The sequence below is a fragment of the Anser anser genome, assembly GCF_964211835.1.
Source record: "Anser anser genome assembly, chromosome: Z".
NCBI lineage: Eukaryota > Metazoa > Chordata > Aves > Anseriformes > Anatidae > Anser > Anser anser.
The window spans coordinates 5,771,939-5,792,146 of NC_139723.1; the positions used below are offsets into that span (position 1 = coordinate 5,771,939).

At 40.6% G+C, this 20,208-nt stretch overlaps 2 protein-coding genes across 2 annotated transcripts in view; one reads left to right on the forward strand and one right to left on the reverse strand.

Moving 5' to 3' along the window:
- Positions 1 to 5,696: 5,696 nt before the first annotated feature.
- On the forward strand, positions 5,697 to 16,500 carry CCNH (cyclin H). Its single transcript, XM_083818666.1, has 9 exons — positions 5,697 to 5,884; positions 5,996 to 6,118; positions 7,335 to 7,408; positions 7,672 to 7,882; positions 8,150 to 8,313; positions 10,254 to 10,324; positions 12,026 to 12,137; positions 12,693 to 12,753; positions 16,310 to 16,500. Exons 1-9 carry the CDS (start codon positions 5,768 to 5,770, stop codon positions 16,346 to 16,348), a joined length of 972 nt encoding a protein of 323 aa, XP_083674792.1. The 5' UTR covers positions 5,697 to 5,767; the 3' UTR covers positions 16,349 to 16,500.
- Positions 16,501 to 17,891: 1,391 nt separating this feature from the next.
- RASA1 (RAS p21 protein activator 1) overlaps positions 17,892 to 20,208 on the reverse strand; it is a 63,388-nt gene continuing 61,071 nt past the window's right edge. Inside the window, exon 25 of the mRNA XM_083818665.1 lies at positions 17,892 to 18,758. Within this exon, the coding sequence (XP_083674791.1) occupies positions 18,675 to 18,758 (84 nt within the window). The 3' untranslated portion in view covers positions 17,892 to 18,674. The remainder of the gene's footprint in view (positions 18,759 to 20,208) is intronic.

Here is a 20,208-nt window from a genome sequence, read left to right on the forward strand (position 1 = left end):
CATCATCTACCTGGACTTGTGCAAAGCCTTTGGCACTGGCCTGCACCATATCCTTGTCTCTAAGTGAGAGAGACACGGATTTGATGGATGGACCACTCGGTGGGTAAGGAATTGGCTGGATGTCCACACTCAAAAGAGTTGTGGTCAATGGCTCAGTGTCTAAGGGGAGGCCAGTGAGGAGTGGTGTTCCTGGGTTGTCGCTATAGGGACCGGTGCTGTTTAACATCTTTGTCGCTGACATGACCAGTGGGATTGAGTGCCCCCTCAGCAAGCTTGCAGACACCAAGCTGTGTGGTGCTGTCAAGACGCTGAAGGGAAGGGATAGCATCCAGGAGAACTTTGAAAAGCCGGGGAGGTGGGCTTGTGTGAATCTCCTGAGGTTCAACAAGGCCAAATGGAAGGCCCTGCATGTGAGTTAGAGCAATCGAAAGCACAAATACAGGCTGGGCAGAGAATGGATTGAGAGCAGCCCTGAGCAGAGGGTTCTGGGGGTGCTGGTTGCTGAGAAGCTCGACATGAGCTGGCAATGTGTGCTTGCAGCTCAGAAAGCCACTCATAGCCTGGGCTGCACCAACAGCATGGTGGCCAGCAGGGCGAGGGAGGGGATTGTTCCCCTCTGCTCTGCTCTCGGGAGACCCCACCTGGAGCCCTGTGTTCAGCTCTGGGGCCTCCAACACATGAAGGACACAGAAGTATTAGAATGAGTCCAGAGGAGACTATGAGGATGATGAAAGAACTGGAGAACCTCTCCTATGGAGACAGGCTGAAGGAATTGGGGTTGTTCAACCTGGAGAAGAGAAGGCTCTGGGGAGACCTTACAGTGGACTTCCTGTGCCTCAGGTGGGCTACAGGAAGGCTGGGGAGGGACTCTATGTCAGGGGGTGTAGGGATAGGGCAATGGTTAAGGGCTTGAAACTAAAAGTGGGTAGATTAGGTGATCTAGAAAGAAGAACTTCTCTACTCTGAGGCACCAGCACAGGCTGCCCCGAGGAGCTGGGGCTGCCCCATCCCTGGCAGTGCCCAAGGCCAGGCTGGATGGGGCTGGGGGCAGCCTGGGCTGCTGGCAGGTGTCCCTGCTGTTGTGGTTTAACCCGGCTGGCAGCTGAACACCACACAGCCGTTCGCTCACCCTCCCCCTTCCCTCTCTGGGATGGGGGAGAGAAACGGGAAAGTGAAGCCGGTGAGTTGAGATAAAGACAGTTTATTAAGACAGGAATATAATAATAACAATAATAATAATAATAGTGATAATGATAATAGTATTAATAATAATAATGTGTAAGAAAACAAGTGATGCACAATGCAATTGCTCACCACCCGCTGACCGATGCCCAGCCTATCCCTGAGCAGCCGGCCCCCCACCCTGGCCAGCCACCCCTATATATTGTTTAACATGACGTCAGATGGTATGGAATACCCCTTTGGCCAGTTTGGGTCAGCTGTCCTGGGTCTGTCCCCTCCCAGCTCCTGCTGCACCCCGAGCCTGCTCGCTGGCAGGACAGAGCGAGAAGCCGAAAAGTCCTTGGCCTGGTGTAAACACTGCTCTGCAACAATTAAAACATCAGCATGTTATCAGCGCTCTTCTCATCCTAATCCAAAACATAGCACCCTACCAGCTACTAGGAGGAAAAATTAACTCTGTCCTAACTGGAACCAGGACACAGCACAATTCTTTAACACTCAGAGGTCACTGTACAGCACTTTTAATTTACAGTTGCTAAAAAAAAAAAAAAAATAAATACAAGGTTAATTAGCAGCAGCCTTAACAGGAATATGGGAAAACTGAAGATAAATGACATGTCCTGTGTAAGATGGTGAGTCAGAAAAAGAGGTCCTGGTTCCAAATTCCAAATCAATTTGATTGTACCACAGGAAACTTTATTTTTTCCTTCATGGAAGCTGACAGAAACATAATTCTCAATGATTTTTCAGGTTTATGTTCCACCTCTTCCAGATGTGGTGTTATGCTTGGTTACAGTTTGAACAAAGAAACAACATCCCCTGTCTGGATGTTTTTTTCCTACATCACTGTAGGACCACCCTTAGAACCACTTTAGAAATCTCACTATAATGATTTTACTCAAAGTGAGCACATGGTGATGCATTCTGTAAAAAAATGAATAGGGTGCTCTCCCTATGCCCACAGCTACTGAACATATTTTTCAGTAGATCCACACCTGCATTTCTTGTAGTGATTTTCATACATGTACTTTGTAAATGAAGCTTACAATTCAACTGGCTGCTGTATGCTTATGTTAACTATTCCCCCGGATATTTTTTTTTCCCTCACACATTTCTGGAAAAAAATGCTCCTGTTCAGGCCATATCTATGCCGACAACAGTACCAACCATAGCGTAGTTACATGTGAATCCATGTAATGAAGGCTTGAAAAACACACACAGGCTGTTTTCAAGATCTTAAGACCTTGGTGTTACAAAGGATTATAAAGAGACAGTAAGAACCTCATCTGGCTCACACTGAAGGCAATAGAAGTTTTATTCTAAATTTAAGTAGTATGTTACTCACTTACTCCTAGCTTATAGGAGGGACAGAACATTTTCAGGATCTTGGAAAGTTACCAGCTATTTTTATACATGAGTCCCATGCCACAGGTCCATCTCACCCAAACTCCCTTGAGGCAAAGGATGCAACAAACAAAAAATCCAGGCAGACTTGTCTTGTGACTGGGGAATGGGTGACACAGGGTGTCACAGCAAGAGCACTTACAAGAAGACTTCATACATACAAATATGACTGAAATCAACCCTCTGCTGTTTGGAAGGGCAAATAAAATAAAATAATAATAATAATAATAATAATAATAATAATAATAATAATAAGGAAGCAAAAAGCAAGAAAGAAAAAAAAAAAGAAAAAAAAAAAAGAGAATTGCAAAGTTGTACAAAGCCAGAGAAAGAAAGAAGAAGAAATGCTATTCAAAGGATGCCAGTGTGCCTCAGTTTGACCTGAGGATTACCATTTGTCTCTCAGCAATTCTCCATGCATTATAACTGAGTTCTGGAAGCCTTGCGGAAGATTGTCCTTCAAAGAAGAAAGCACAAGACATACAGTTCACCATACACTTACACTCTATACTAAATACAGGTTTTAGCTCAGCAAGTGGTATCCACATTTGTGCACCCACCCTATCATTAAATCACTCTACGCTCCCCGTGCAAGCATCAAACCCTTTACCTCCCCTCATTCACTTCTTATCAGAATTGTTCTCAAGAAAATGCTACATTTCAATGCATAGATATGGAAGAAACTTTTTCCTTAAAGAGCACTGTGGCTCTGCTCAGATACGACATTAGGAGGGATAACTCTGTGGTATGTGTTGATAACAAGCAGATAAATTGTGCTCTGTTTCCAGCCAAGTATTCTAGCTCAAGTTCAGAAATGGATTCCTGAACCAAAACACCATTTAGCCCTAGGCGGTGGACCTTATTTATGCTTCAAGGTAATTTTTCTGAGAAATTGCTGAGCACATTTTCAAATGACTAAGCAACTGGATAACTTTCATTATCCCACAAGTTTTGCTCTGCTACTTCACAATTTGCATAATTCTGAACAAATAGTCCTGTGCATGTGATGCTTAAAATCAGAATGACAGATACACTGCAAGCTTTTACACTTGAGGAGGTAGAGTAATGGATTAATAACTCATACAGTTACTTATGAAAATTCACTGAATTTCTCTTTCCATAACTGGAAACTAGAAAAAAATAAAATAAAATGGGCTACTTTGTCCAACATAGTTCCACATTTCATAATTAAGTTGCTCTGTTTTAAAACATTACATTTCAGTTTCTGAAACAAATTTCTGTTGTTGTTATCTTTCTGATTTTAATAACAAACTATTTATGCCTACTCTGCACTTTATTAGTGTATTTTAAACAACTCTCCATAGATTTGGTTACTTGTGCAAGGAATTGGACTGCAGCATTTCTATTTTTATTAAGTTTTTGAATTAAGAGATAACACATTAAAATTTTATGCACATTAAAACACATAACACATTAAAATTTTAAAATAACACATTAAAACTTTCTTCATAGCAGCCTGTATGGTGGTGTGATTTGAATTTGTGGGTAAAATCCTGTTGATTACACAGCAGCGTTTTGGATAATGCTGAACAGTGCCTGAACAGTGCTGAGGCTTCTTCTTTTTCTCTCTCAGCCCTGTCCTCCTCCTCAACTCAGTTCTGCATCTCAATGTGAGTGGCTCAACAATGAATAGCTTAATAAAATAGCTATTTTAATATGCCAAAATGAAAAAAAAATATACAGATAGTGTCCCTTCAGATGCTGGGGACCCCATATTCATGTAGCATTGAGTAACCCTAGATGGATTTTCCCAGGGCATGCTGCACCGATCTGCTGTGTGGAGAGGTTCCTCCCCGCTCATGCACCTGGGTGCCTTCTATTTTGCGTAACAAATGAAACCACACATCTCCTCCTGATGGACTGGGATATCCTTTTTGACACCACTCATGCTAACATAAGGGCTTTTGAAGCCTCATGCACAAAGCCCCAGCAGAGCAGACATGGCTGTCCAAAACCACTAACTTTGCCATACGTCTTCTGCAAGGCTCCCAGTACACCTTCAGCAGAGCAGTAGAAAGGAAGCAAGTTCTGGTAAGCAGGTATGTGCTATCTAGAAAAAGAGACCAAACAGAAACTTAAGTAACCAAATGTCAGTGTCATTGGCTTGCCTATGTACACCAAGCCACATAATTATCTAAAATGAAAGCACCAACAGGGAAAATACACAAAGTTCTGGAGAGAACCATGTGATGGGTGAAATGATGGGACCAGCTAACATGGCGTGTTGTTAAGTCAGCTTCACTGAGACACTCAAGAAGACTATACATCAACTTACAGGATACAGTTTAGCAATTATGAAATCAATCCTGACTTTACATAGGAGAAAAGACTAGAAGAACCACTGGAGGACCCTTTGTTCTCAAATGTTTCACTGAAAACTCATGGAGATTGATTTCAATTGGCATAACACATATTATTCCCTGTTTTTGTTTGTTTGTTTTGTTTTGTTTTGTTTTCCCTGAATGTATTATTATTTGATATTGATGGATTATATGGTTTTATAGGTACATGGATGAAAACAAAACAGTGAAATGCATTGGAACAAGGAGAGTTTATTTTTTGATGTCAGCGCACTTTACAATTTTTTGAGAAGCTTGAGAAAAAACAGGAATTTGCATTTTATAGCTATGCAATACTGTAACGAAAAATGTAAATGTAAGGCTGACCACCGTAAGAGGCAGGGCAGCAAGTCCTCTTGCTACATTATCACAAGAAAAAAGGGATTCTTCGTTTTCAGGGTTTCCTGTACCAGCAGGTATTTCATGCCACGCTGACTCTGGGCAAGACCCCAATTCGCTTCCTTGTCAAAGTTCACATTTAATTATGTGAAAAGACCCAGGAAAAGACTAACGACTGTGGTTAGCTTTGTACTGTCGTAGAGGTGTAGGCTGTGTTGGCAGCCACACACCCGAACATGGCCTGTTTTCCCTCTTCCCACACATATTCCTCCGGTTAACTTTAACTACTTCTTGTGAGGTTTTATTTCGCTTCTTCTTTCCGTGGCCGTGTCTAGAACACCAGCGGGGCGGCGCATTTTGCGCTGACTGAGCCCACCCACCTCCATCTTCCCGCCCCGCCCCGCCCCGCGGCCGCCATCTTCCCTCCCCGCCCCCCAAGGCCCGGCCGCCAAGGTGGTGGTTGGGGGCCGGTCGGCGCCGCCATGTTCCACAGCAGCACGCAGCGGCGGCACTGGACCTTCGGCAGCGAGGAGGAGCTGGCTCGGAGCCGGGCCGAGGCCAACCGCAAGTTCCGCAGCAGGGTGGCGGCGAACGGGAAGGTGAGGGGCGGGCTGGAGGGGGGAAGGTGGCGGCGGGGCCCCGGGCTGTGAGGGGAGAAGGGCGCTCCCCCCCCCCCGCCCCTTATCCCATCCGGCCGTGTCCCCTCACAGGTGCCGCCGAGCGAGCCGTGCCTGCTGGAGCCCCACGAGGAGCTGGCGATCTGCAAGTACTACGAGAAGCGGCTGCTGGATTTCTGCGCCGTCTTTAAGCCCGCCATGCCGCGGTCGGTGGTGGTAAGCAGGCGCCGTGACCCTGTGCTTTGTGGTCCCCGACGCGTCTCGTGTGCCTTGGCATTGCTCGTCTGACTCCTGGGAGCACGAATATCCCTTTATTTTCCACCTCTCCGGTGCTGCACATCGCGTTTCAGGCTGCTTTCTCTCTCCCTTTGTTTTCTGGATAGTGCACCAGCCTCAAAAACAGTAATTTCTCGGCTTCGTTTGTTTCCTATGGCTGTAATGCTTGCATTGGGTAACACTTTCCTTTCCCCTTCCATCATCAAGGAACAGAAACAAACCCAGAGCTTTTCAATGGTACAATTCATGATACAAATGTTTCAGTTCATTTAAATTGATTTCAATGAGTTAGTGAGACGATAAAACAGCCTCGCTGCTGCAGGGGGAGCTGGAGGGGTCCCAAAGCTGAGGTGTACGGTCCATTTTTTTTCCAGCACTGGTGTGCATCTGAGCAAAGCGTGCTAGTTCAGGCACCTGTACTGTGTTGGAAAAAAGGACCTCTGAGGTGACTTACCTTGAAGGCAGAAGAGTGCACTAAGGGGGAGGGAGCTGAAGCAGGGACTTAAACTGTGCTCCTTCTGCCAGCTAGTCATTCAGAAGTACCCCCATCAGTCATCTCCCTTTCTGGCCGCTGTGGTGAATAACGAAAATAGTATCTTGCTTAAAAATGCATTTACTGTGCATCATTAGGCTGCCACTATATGCTGTATGAAACCTGGCCTTATATTTGAGAATTGTCTGCCTTAAGTCAGTGTGCTGAGTCAGACTTCCCAAGTAACAGGTTTGAAATACCTGATTTCATGCTGGTGGGGTTCAGATCAGTGGGAAATTCAGCGTTGACAGGCTGAGGTACTTACAGACACCCAGAGAAGTGTCACTTTTAAACATGCAGGAAAACTGACTTTCACTGTCTTTTAAATTTCATGTCAATGTCAGATTTTCATGAAGATGCCATCAGCTTTTTGCACAGTCTTCTTACATCTACGTCTAAAAATGGCAGAAAAGATAACCAAACCACAATCTCGTAAGCTTATTACACTTGCAAATGTACTAGATATGGGAGTGTTTAATGGCATGGCATTTGTGCCTGTATTGTGTCCTGTATGCCTGTAGTATATATTCACACTTGTTACTGTTGTGTGATTTTATTTTTTCTCAATCTATTTTTGCTTCTATACTTTTCCCTCCCCCCCCTTTTCTTTTTTTTTTAATGTAGGGAACAGCTTGCATGTATTTCAAACGCTTTTACCTCAACAACTCAGTGATGGAGTATCATCCTCGGATAATAATGTGAGTTATCAACACACATTGACTTACCATATTGATTAGACCATCAGAAGTATACTTGGCATTTGTTAAGATATTAAAAAAAAAAAAAGAGATTAAATGTATGTGAAGACCTAGTGTGGTCACCTTCTGTTTCTACTTGGAAAAGTTTGTGTTCTAAACATGGTACTTTGAAGATTAAAAAAATAATTCTGCACAGAAGTTCTCATTAAAACATGGATGCTGCAGATATGATTTTTTTTTTTTTTCCTTTTAACCTTCTCAAGGCTAACATGTGCGTTTTTGGCCTGTAAAGTAGATGAATTTAATGTGTCCAGTGCACAGTTTGTTGGTAACCTTCGAGAAAGCCCTCTTGGACAAGGAAAAGCTCTTGAACAGATACTGGAATATGAACTGCTACTTATTCAGCAGCTGAACTTCCATCTTATCGTGCACAATCCATACAGGCCATTTGAGGGATTTCTAATTGATTTGAAGGTAATAACATTTTATGTGCTGCATACTTCATATGCTAATGTTAGACAAATGTCATGGCTTGTTAGAAAAATTAAGTGTGCTCTTAATGATGTTGATTGTAAAATGATAGGTGTTTGAAAGGAGTTTTGTTGTGCTCTTTAAACGTTATTTATTTTGAATAAAATGGCCAGCTACTCTTTTGCTTTACAGTACATTATTGAGTTTGGTATTCTGAACTGACGAGTGGAAGATCAGGAACAGCTACTTACTTTCCTGTTTATTTTCTAGACTCGTTATCCAATGCTGGAGAATCCTGAAGTGTTGAGGAAAACGGCTGATGACTTTCTCAATCGAGTGGCTCTGACAGATGCATATCTACTCTTCACTCCCTCGCAGATAGCTCTCACTGCTATCCTATCTAGTGCGTCAAGAGCGGGAATTAATATGGAGAGGTAGTGTTTTCATTTCTTTGGAGGGATTTATTTGCTACTTGTATAAAACTTTACTGTAGATGTTCTTGACTAGTAGAAGTATGCATTTACTTGGTAGTTAACTGTCTGCTGCATTAAGTATGTTTCAAAACTAAAGCTGTAGTGCTTTTTTTTCTACTTTTGAAAAGCATGAGCTATGCAGTTAGTTGGTGTCTGGTTTTTATATTCCTTTTGAAATGTTTTTTTGCTTCTTCCAAAGTGACAGCTTTGCCCTAATTAGAGCAGAATAGGGTTTTCGGACTGATCGTGAAGATCAGAGTGAAGAGACTGGAAATGCAGTAGAAAGTGAGGGTATGAAACACCTAAAGAATCACTGAAACAAAAAAGTAAGATTTCTAAGAATTTCTAAGATACCTAAGATTTTGGAGTCAAATGGTATTTCTCTGAACTGATGGCTACTAGCTGTGCAGAAACAGTAAGTGCTGCACTTGGTTGGTACAACCATTAGTGTGCACAGAAATGTAATAATAATAAAGTGCTCTTTAAGTAACTCCATTTCTTTTCTGTGGCCTATCCACTTCTGTTTCTAAAGGCATTGTGAAAGGCTTTGGTATCAACGCTGAAAGACAATTTATTAAAGCCATTCTGTTTAAAGAATCTTCTGCAGCGTGGGAGGATGCTCTTCAGGATTCACTGTCTTCTCAAAACAGTGTGCCAGTGTTCAAGTGCTTATTGCAACTTGTCGATCTCATTCCTGAACTTATTTTCTGTACTCCATGCACCAAAACTCAGAAAGCTTGGATATAAAAGGAACTAGAATAGTTTGTAGGTAGCATGTCATTCGAGTTATGTGAGCTTTGTCTACTCATAAAAAAAAAAAAAAAAATTCTTTGTCACCCATCAGCACCTACAGTTGCAACAACCTTGTCAGTCACTCTTTCACATCCGCTTCAGCTGCTGCACACGAGAGAAGCTGCAGCACAGGTCTTGAGGGCCTGTGAGTAGGGGTCCCTACACTGGCAGGACAGAGTTGGGTTAGAACACAGAGGCTTGAAAATCTGTTGGTCCCAGATGTCAGTGTGTATAAATCAGTCTTCAGGAAGTTACAGTTTCAGGAAAAACAACAGCAACTGGTCTCTGGCAAATAATGGCTACCAGTTAGTCTCCAGTTACGGTGTCAGCAAAGGGCTCTTAAGGTTGTATGAGCAGTGGCACTAAGTGAGCAGCTGCCAGCTTGCAGCAATTAACGGTGGCTGGGGCCTCAGACTGTGAGCTACAACTGACACAGCTGAGTATATCTCTCATAAATAAGTTTTCTGTTCACACAGACTGATAATATCACACTTTAAGAGTCCTTGGATTTTACATGCAAGTTTTCTTCCCAGCAAGGGATAAACTATTTTTTTTTTGTAGATCTTGACAAGGATTGTTGCTTATGTATCTTGTGGTTTTAACCTGCTGGTGTGCGCATTTTTTTTTACCTTTTTTTTTGTTTTATTTGTTTTAAGATTTGGAAGCATAAATGAGAAAGCAAGTGCTAAAGCTGAAAGTGAGATTAGTCTCTAAACTTTTTGTATTCTTACTCAGAGGTCTTGTACCATGTGTTCAATATTCTGTTTAATAGATTGTTTTCATCTAAATTCACTTAAATCTTAAGTTCCTTTTTTTTTTTTTTAAACACTGGAATGTGATAAATACCTGTGTAATGGTGTTCCTCAGGTGTGCTGTGTTAATGTTGTTACTAAAAGGAACTTTGAATCTGAGAAACAGAAGAAGAATGCTGGAAGTGAAGGACTTGCTTTTCAGTCACTTTATATCACTTCTGCAACAAAAGTGTTCTTACTAAATCTAATCATAACACTTTAGCAGATGGAAATAGGTGTTTTATTAACTAATGATAGCTGTCACAAGTAATTATGGCACTTTATTTTAGGAAATTATTCTTTCATTTCTCCTTACAGTTACTTATCAGAAAGCCTTATGCTGAAAGAAAACAGAAAACTCTTGGCCAAGTTACTAGGTAGCATGAAATGTAAGTAAACATTGGAAACAAATATTAAAAACTGTCTCTCTGAAGGAAAAAAAAAAAAAGTTTTTTCAAATAACAAAAGTTTTAAGCAGAAAAGTGTGCTTCCAATGTTTTTTTTCACCTCAGGGCTTGCATAGGGTACGTAAAATGTTGGCAGTACAATGAACTTCTGACTAGGTATATGCAGGGGGGAGAAAACACTCAGACTTACCTTTGTTATTAAATCAAAATGGTAAAGAGCCTGATGCTTTACAAATCATATATGTTGTACTGATTTTTTTAGTAACTGATTTGTATTCAAAAGTGAGGAATCTGTTTTGGGCACTAGCTAACGTTTTCATGTGAGTTTGGATAACTTCTCTTCAGTCACTATGACTTGAGAGTACAGCTTCTGACAAAAGCTGCACATAACTACTTCTACCGCCAGAGGGTGACTTTTGTAAGCTAAATAAGTGATCTGCCAGCATTTGTACCTCACTTTTACTTTGCAGCTATAAAGGTGTTTCAAAAGATGTTTAGGTTTGCTAGTACAAAAGAACTACATATATAAGAAACAAAACACGAATGCTAGCATGGTTTAGCTGTGACTGTGGGGAGTACGGTACGCTGATCATTATAATAAATGGCAGTCGAGGTATGGAATTTTAAGAAGGCATTCAGTTCTTTAATATTCTAAGCTAGTGCATGCATTTAAAACGGAGAGTGCTAGCATCGAAAAGAAAAAATCCAGTCTGTTGACTAAGCAGACTTTGGTGGTGATTATATCATACAAGTCAGCAGGGTCTACAAATTCAATTTAAATTGAATTTATAAAGTTTGAGGTACTCTTGCCTCTGTCTTATGCTAACAAACCTAGTCGTCAGGTTTCTCTTAGCGAAATGCAGAAGGAGCTCAGGGATCACGTATTCACTTGCAGTTTTGTGGAAGGTAGCATTACCCTAAAGGCAGCTCTTCATAAATGTGGCTGGCAGAAAATTTTGAAGCAGCTGAGGTGCTAAATCTGTAAATGGTTTGTTTTGCATAGAACTGGTGGTAGAGAAGGTCTTCTTTCTTGTAGGGTACTTGTAAATTTAATTTGCATTCGTACAAGACAGAAACCAATTTTTTAAGACTAAGGAACAATGCTGAATACAAAAAATATCCATCTATTTTGAAAGTTGCTGGCAGAGTAATGTGAACTCTGTAATTTGCCTTGATGAAAACCAGAAAATGTGGTGCTGGCAACTTATTTCATTGTAGTTCTTTGTGCTGAACTTCTGCTGTTCATTGATGCTATGTAGAATTAATCCTCTGTTTTTACAATGATAGTCAAGCCTCGTGAATGTAATCTTGGATACTCCAAAGTTAGTGTGCTGCATGCGATGGGAAGTTTTGTAAGCAAATGGTTTGGGAGTTGGAGAAGGTCAGAACTTGGAACATCTAATGGTTTGACAAATAAAAGTAAGGATTTTAGTTATGAAGCTTTCTGTTAAGTTGGTAAAACTTGCCTCGCAGTGTCTTGAAGTCTGTTTGGAAAATAGATGTGATGTTTTCAAAACCTAGCAGAGATGTGAGGGAAAGGAGATAACTGTTGGCTCAAACTTAAATAAAAGGGATAAGCAGTAACAGGAGAGCCATACTACTGATTGATACTGACCTTGTGTAATTCACAGGGTGGAGCAGAAATTACTTAGTTTGCTTAGAGCTGTGTTGTTGTCACTGTAGGCATGAAAAATTTTATAAAGAAATATGAACTGCCAAGGCCTGAAGAGGTTGCTGCTCTAAAACAGAAATTAGAGAAGTGTCACAGTCCGGAGTTTTCACTTAATACCAACCTGTAAGTAGATACTACTCTGTAATTTGTTAAATTTCAATCTTTTCTAATGCTATGGAAACACTGACTGATCTGTGAGTGAATGAAGATGAAAGCATGTCAATGCAAACATAAAGGTGTCTGTTCGAAGCCTTGGTTCTCAAGTTCACGCAGTTCTTCTGTAACACCTAGATGTTGTTCCTCTGTGCTGATTTGCACAGCAGGCCCCAACAATGGTTATTTTGTAACACGGAAGTGGAATCCTGAGTGGCTTCTAAATCTAACCACTTGATCTCATCTCATGAGACTCATGGGCTTCAAAAAACGTGATTAAAGCAGATTGTGTAAAGGGTTGATGCTTTCTTAAGAATTGTGTGAGTGGTGAAGGACTTGCTAATTCTTTCTGCCCTTTCAATTTAGTACGTATTGTGAACTTGTAGTAAGCTGTCAGTTGGGACTTGGTGTTTTTTTATATTACACGTTTTCTCATGATATAATCTTAAATACTGTAGTCAAATAAGGAGACTGACTCTGGAAAAAAATAACTAAACCTACTTTTTTTTTCTGGATGGTGGTTAGGAAGAAGAGGAAAGGTTGTGACGATGGTGACTATAACGCAAAAAAGCCTAAAATGGATGAGGTCAGTAAATGTATGGTACAAATACTTGCTTTTCAACTCTAACAGTTGATGAAAATGACACAGCCACTGACAAACTTCTGCCTTTGATATTCTTCCACATATTGCTCAGAGTGTTTTTCAACTCATTTTTAAAAATGAGCCAGAGTTACTACAGGCCTGCATTTGGGAGTGTTTTTAAATACTCATATTTTCTGTGGGGAGTGGGAAGAACTTGCAGACCATCCTTCCTGCTCTTCCTTGTGCTTTTGGAAGTCTCTTGACAAACTATAGTACGACATGAAGCTTAGTACTTCGACTCCACTGTCTGAAACTCTGCGATATCTCTGAGGGAAAACAGCTGTTAAACTGACCTGGAATACTGTGATGAATGTCCTGGTTTTAGAAGGCCAGGAACTGAAATCCTAACTGTACAGGCAGAAATTCACTGCTCAGGATTCAGCGAAAGTAATATGATGAAAAATGCATTAGGCTGGCATTTCCACGTAACCTTTAGGTAGTGTTTTTCAGCCGGCCAGTTGTTTGTGAAATTGTTTTCATTTACTTTCGCTTCTTGAACAAGGCGGAAGTAGCCGGTTTGCTAGCACGACTTGCAAACAGTGCAGATGAGTAGCTTGTACCTCAGGTTGTGAGCCCAAGTATAAATACGGTGGGGACGGTAACTTAACAAATGAAAACAGGAGTAGAGTAATCCTTCATGATCTAATCTGAACACCTTTCATAATTTTCAGTTGTAATATTGTCTGGAAATTGTAGACAGTACTGCTACATTCAGCTTTGTAAGGAACCCTTTTTAATGGAACTTTTATTGATACCGAAGACCTTGTACATACAGAGAGTGATCTGTCAATCTTACCATAAAATGCAGGGGGGTTTTTTGTGTTTTTTGTTTTTTTTTTTAATAGCAAGACTAGTTGAATTGGGTTGGCAGTGTGCCCTCTGTGCAAAGAAAGCTAACAGTATTCTTGGCTGCAGCAGACAAAGTATCACCAGCAGGTCAGGAGAGGTGATTCTTCCCCTCCAGTCTGCAGCACTCATGGGGTTGGCTGTGCCTGGAGTCGTGTGTCCAGCTCAAGGTACACCACTACACGAGGACATGCTGGAAGAAGCCCAACAGGGGGACACCGAGATGATCAAGGGACAGGAGGAGAGGCTGAGAGAGCTGGGACTGCTCGGCCTGGAGAAGGGAGGGCTCAGGGGGATCTCATGTGTCCATAAATACCTGGAGGGAGGGTGCTGTGAAGACATTGCCAGGACTGAAGGCAGCGGGCACAAACTGGAGCACGGGAAGCTCCCTCTGACCACCAGGCAGCACTTCTGTGCTGTGCGGGTGGCTGAGCACTGGCACAGGCTGCCCAGAGGCTGTGGGGCCTCCTCCTGGGGGATCTTCAAAAATCACCTGGACGTGGGCCTGGGCACCCTGCTCTGGGTGGCCCTGCTGGAGCAGGGGTGGGACCAGATGAGCTCCTGAGGGCCCTGCCAGCCTCAGCCATTCTGTGATTCTGTGAATTACATGAATGATCACAGTGGATTCTAGTTAGTCATTACAGCACCAACATGAAACACAATCTTACTATGTTAAAACCGTTAAATTGTAGAATGGTTTCAGTTGGAAGGGCCCTTAAAGATCATATAGTTTTACCTTACTTGGCCAATGAAACGTGGAACCTCAACCACATTTTATGGTAACTCTTTTAATGCTGTAAAACTTTTATGTCCTCTGGCTGATAGTCTTTAAGGAACATACAGTAACTGGCAACTCTGTTAAATTGTCATTTTCATGACTTTTTCACGTTCTTGCAAAGTGACTTAGAAAATAGTCTCCACAGCTTATTTGGAACTTACTCCCCACTAACTCCCCAGTTTAATTTGAAGGGATCTTACTTTAGCTTACTTTAGTTATGCTGATTACCTGTGTTTTGAGGCAGTTTTGATTTGCGGGGTTTCTTATGGAGTAATTTACATTGACAATACTTTTTCCAAAGGAATATACTTGATTGGATAAATTGGCATAGTGTGCAGCATTTCATGATCCCTTCTTAAACAGACCTAACAGATCTTGAAACTTTAAATACTGATGTATCTGAACTGCCAAGGGTTTGTACTTTTTCATTTGCGAGTAATTACCACGTGCAGGCACATACTTGAAATAGCCAGGACACAAAGGAAAAAGTAATCTTTTCAAAGTCTCTTGTATGCGCATACTTTTCAAATCTTGAGGTTTCAGTAATGTCCAGCCAGCTGATACTGTATTTATAGCTGTAAGCAATTAGGCTATAATAGACAAATGCACATTCCATAAAGATTTTTTCCCCTCAATTATTAGTTTATAACTGAAGTTAATACCAATGCTGAAGCCATGAGTGGTACGGTGAGCCCATCAATTTGCAATGACAGAAGAAATACACAGGCTACTGATTGACCATTGATGACTCAACTGCAAAAGTAATGAAGCCATAAAGAGGGCAAGTTATTAGTAAAAGGCTGCAGGATGAGCTCCCGTGGAAATCTCTGAAAAGGTGCTTGTAATAAACAAGGATGAGCTAAACCTCAAACAGGCAGTGAAAACGGGCTGCTGAAATGACCTTCGTGACTCTGAGGTTGGGAATGGATAACTAGCTTTAACACTAAAGGGCTTAGTCACCACTAGTTAACGTATTTCTTAAGTCTGTAGTCTGTTCATGTAACAGTGCTGTTATGTGCTAAATCCTGGTCGTAAAAAATCTAAGGGTTTTTGTTTTTCTCCTTCTTTGATAAGCGTTAGAGCATGCTTACAGAAACAAGTTGGGGTCTATCTCTTGAGGCTTTTAGTTGTGTTTTCTGGGATAAGGCAGCACAAGCTGAAAACAAAATCTTTCCTCTGATGTGTTTATGTGACTGAGTCATCTCTGGTTTCAGCATCCCTGCAGAAGATAGCACAGTGGGTGGGTGTAAAGGGAAAGTGACAATAGTTTTAATGAACTCAGGAATCACAGTTTAAATGGAGTCTTACAATAAAATAAGGGGAAACATCTTAAACTGTCCTCACACATAGCACCATGGGAAGTTTGAGCAGAAATCTGAGATCATTGGTAGTTGTCAGGAAATAAAATAGCCTTTCATCTTTTTCACCAACTGTTATCTATAGTCTTAGGTCAAGCACATCATGACAATCTGGGAGGGAGCCTAATGAACAGGCTTCTGTGTAGGATTTGCATGAATTTGTATTCAGCTTTTACGCGTTGACTGACATTCTTACTGGTTGTCAGAAGTAGAACAGTCCCTGGCTCGTGTATTTTTTCCACCAGTCCTGGCAGAAATACATGGATTTCAAGTAAGGTGGACAGACAAACTAAGTTTTAAAAATCACTTTAAAGTTACTGTTTACATCTTTTACTGATAGTAGGCACCATCTAAGTGATCAAAGTGAAGTTATTTGTATTACTTGAACTCTCTTCAGCTGGCCTATGTAAAGGATGTTACCCTGATACCATGTGCAGCAGTACCAGCTGGTCCATGTTCCTGCAAAGCTTACCCTCCGGCCGCGCTGCTGAAGGCGTTGCTTTTTTCCTTCCCTTAGGAAGAATGGACGGATGATGAGCTTGTGGATTTGATGTAACCCTGAGGATGGAATCCTACCACTGCAGCATCCGCTGTCCTGTGACGTGTAAACCTGTCTGCCAAAGGTTTATGAAGCCTGTAGCATGAGGTATTTGTTCTGTTGCTATTTAATATCTTTGCAATAAAGCATTTTATACTGTTCACTTGTAATTAATTGTAGCTCTTTTATAAAACCCTCATTCATTTAAGGTCAAACATCAGTAAGAAACGCTCACTTAGAGAAATCTGTCAGGCACACAAGCGTGACAAAGTGACGTTAAGAAATGCGTTGCAGCATGGCAGTAGCTGAAGTCAAACCTGGTATTTAGCAAAGTCGTTAAATATAAGCAGAAAGCAAATCTGATAATTGATCCTTTAAGTGCTTTAGAGCAAAACATGCATGCCTTCTTCCCAAGTTTGTTACTGACCCTGTTGAAAGAATATAACCTTGCCCCTAACGTTTTCTGTATTTGAGATGAGTTTCTCAAATGTACTGAGAGGCTGCAGCAACCGCTTTACAGTATGGAAAGTAATATTCACAACTTTGTGACTTACTTGTTACTGTATTTCCTGTTCCTGCAGCCATGATTTCAGATTAGTGGCTGTGATAAACCTACCACAGGGCATCAGAGGAGAACAATTTAAAATCTACCTAACTACTTACATAGCTTCTAAATGTAGGGCAAGCTCTATTTCCTTTTCATACATTGTTTTAGAACACACAATTTTAGTATATGTTCACCTAAAATGCAGCTTTAGGAACTTTTACTAGGCTGTATTAAAAGCATTGGTTCTACCTACTAAGTTCACTTACTAGTATAATATAAATATACTACTTGTGGCACTTGAGAGCTCTTTTTACAGCAGAAGGTGGGCACCTACCTTCCAGAAACAACTGGCCCAACTGGGGTGCAATGGCAAGCCTAAAGACATGTAAGTAAGGATGTACTAGAGTACATCAAAGCCCCAAAGATAAAGTCCATACAAATTAGAGTGAAAGTAAATGCAAAATGCAGTCGAATAGACAGGAGATACTGCGTGATGTTGTGCAACATGAACAGAGCTGTTACAAGGGTTATGTGGTATCTCCTACATCTTGCCAGTGAATCTCAGCATCCTTTCATTCTTTACAAGATCACTCCCAAGAATTGTCGTGAATGGGGATGCAGAATCTCCCCCCCCAATCAACTGCGTATTTTAAGTTAAAATTCTGATACCGTTAACAGCCATTTCCTTGGCTCATGAGAGAGCAGCACAAATTAAGTTTTTTTCCCTCCCCTCTCCTTCTTATTCAACCTCTTAGCTTCGGTCTGTTAGACTGCATTTAGACATGGTAATGCTGTTCTGGGGACTTAGGCTTAAAACCAAAGTGACACTGCACAAACACTTCAAAGGACATCATTCATATATGCAGACACTAGGAAAAAATCTCCACAGCAATCAAAGTTAGCAAGTTTCCATAATGTTGAGCTGTAGCTTGATTTATTTTAAAAACTTAACTTTCCATGTATAAAAATAAGATTCATGGTAGACTTACAGTACACAAAAGACCAACCAATACCTATTTTATAAAATGGTTTAATGAATGCATGCATGTCTGATACAATGATCAATAAATTTACTTAATTCAAATTATTTACTGTTGTAAACATTTTACAAAAGCATTGTGATTTATCTGGATATACAGTCCTTGATGGAAGAACTATTCAGACTGAATCAATGGCACATCAAAAAATAAAGCTGACAATACCCATTCTGCATATTCTCTTTCAACATGATTCCAGCAAGAGAAACAGCATGGTATAAAAGTGTACAGTAAAGATTGTTCCTACCATAACATCAAATTCTGAAAACTGTAAATACAAGTTAAAGTGGATGAAACAGTCAGAAGTCATAATTATTGTAACCAGTCAGAAATTACAGTAAGAAATGTTATCCAGTTATATGTAGCTGTCAAAAAAACACATTTCTTTCTTTGTCAGTTGATAATTCCTTTCCAACAAGACAGCAAAACTTTGGCAATTAGAGGTGCTGAAAATAATTTTAAAGTTCAAGACACAGTCACAGCATTTTCTTTGTGGAAGGTGAACTGTACACCAAGGCTCAGAGGTTGTGAAAACTGTTTCCACGTGGAAAAAAGTGCAAATGTCCTGCACAGATAGCTTAAAAAGCTGCTGGTACAATCATTCACCAACAGAATCTTTGTTTTTCTTTTTGCATAGTTCACACATTACTGGGAATGTGACAGGGTGTGCTATTTTTGGCAAGAGCAAGAAGAAAGTGATACTGGTGTGAGTTGCCATGTTGGGCATGCTGGATCCATGCAGAATTCAGGTAGAGGGCTGCTACCTGATGTTGTTGGACACTGAATACTGATTTTGTTTTTGCTGAAGCAGTTCTGTGATAGCCAACAGCTTCTTAAGAACATGCTGTGGAAAAAAGAGTCAGTACAACCATAGGTTAGCAACTAGTAAAAAACAAAGTTTTACTTGAGATACATTTTCAACATTACTCTAGCAGACTTACAATTACATAGTTTAGACTATAAAGAAAAGAGGGAGGGGAACACGACACAACAGCTCTGATTTCCTAGTCAGTACGACACTACTTGAAAATGGAACTCTAAAACAACATTGTGAAATTTGCTACTGCACCCATGGATCTTCTTGATTCTTGCTTCTTTAGCACAGGTAGGCTAAGAAAGTATACCGCTAACACATGGTTGGGAGTTCAATCATTTTTGTCATTATGGAAGTACAGTTCTAATTAAAATAGGTGATCCTGGCATAATTAGGAAGAAAAGGGGAAAAAAAATACAAGAGAATTTTGTCCTTAGAAACCCATACTGAGAATCTCTCCTGTGACATACGAAGTTAAGTATATCAAGGAAACAGAATCACATCCCTCATCATTATCTGTATCAGGTTTTTCTAAAGATGCACTTTTTTTTTTTTTTATTTAAGAGAGAAGAAAACCATAACCCATTTGTTCGAGCGCATGTATTTAATACTGAAAGCTTCTGTCCTGCCTTGCCAGTCTGGCCACTGCTTGTGTTTTTTGTCATGACTATCAGCCACAATGACTCAGTTATGAACTCAAACGTGCCTTTTTTCTCTCATGCCAATGAAGAGGTAGATTGCTGTTATTAAGCTGGATTAGATTTCAGGTGCTGTACTAAAAAACACCTATTTTATTTTCAATTCCTTGAGCTTTTTTTTCTTCCAAAGTTAAGTGAGTTAAACACAAATGTACTTGCTTGTTTTATTAAATCATCATAGAAGTTCTCGGCAGCTCTAGTTTGGAAAAAAAAATAGTGCTGAAATATGCATTATTCAAGTAAAAGGGCACTTGCTCTTCTGCTGCCAAAGGACCTGCCATACAGATTTATGGTCTACCTGGGATTAAGTTAAGGCCTTATAAATAGAATAATAAAAGTGATTATAAGAGGTATTTGAAAACAGTAAAATTAACTATCAATAAATATCCAAAACTTAACCTCTTTGAAAGTGAGTCACTCCAAAACAAAACCAACTCCCCCAGAAAGCCCCACAACCAAAACAACCAAGGGTAAGCCTCAATAACCAAAATCTAAACGAAACAAAAAACAACTCAGAAAATCCTCTGTGGGAGTCCCCTACTGGTTTCACTGAACATGTATCGATGGTTTCAGCTGATACTAATCAAATTTAAGAAAGACTGTTGCTAATAAAAGGTTTTTTAAGTGCAACTGTCCCTGCCCTGGAAGCACTAGCATCAAATGGTAGCTTACTCAAATCGCTATTGCCTGCACAGCACAATACACAGAAATGTTACTGTGCAGTAAAGTTTAATTCCTTACTTGAGGTTCACTGTTATTAGCAGACCAAAAGGAGGTATATT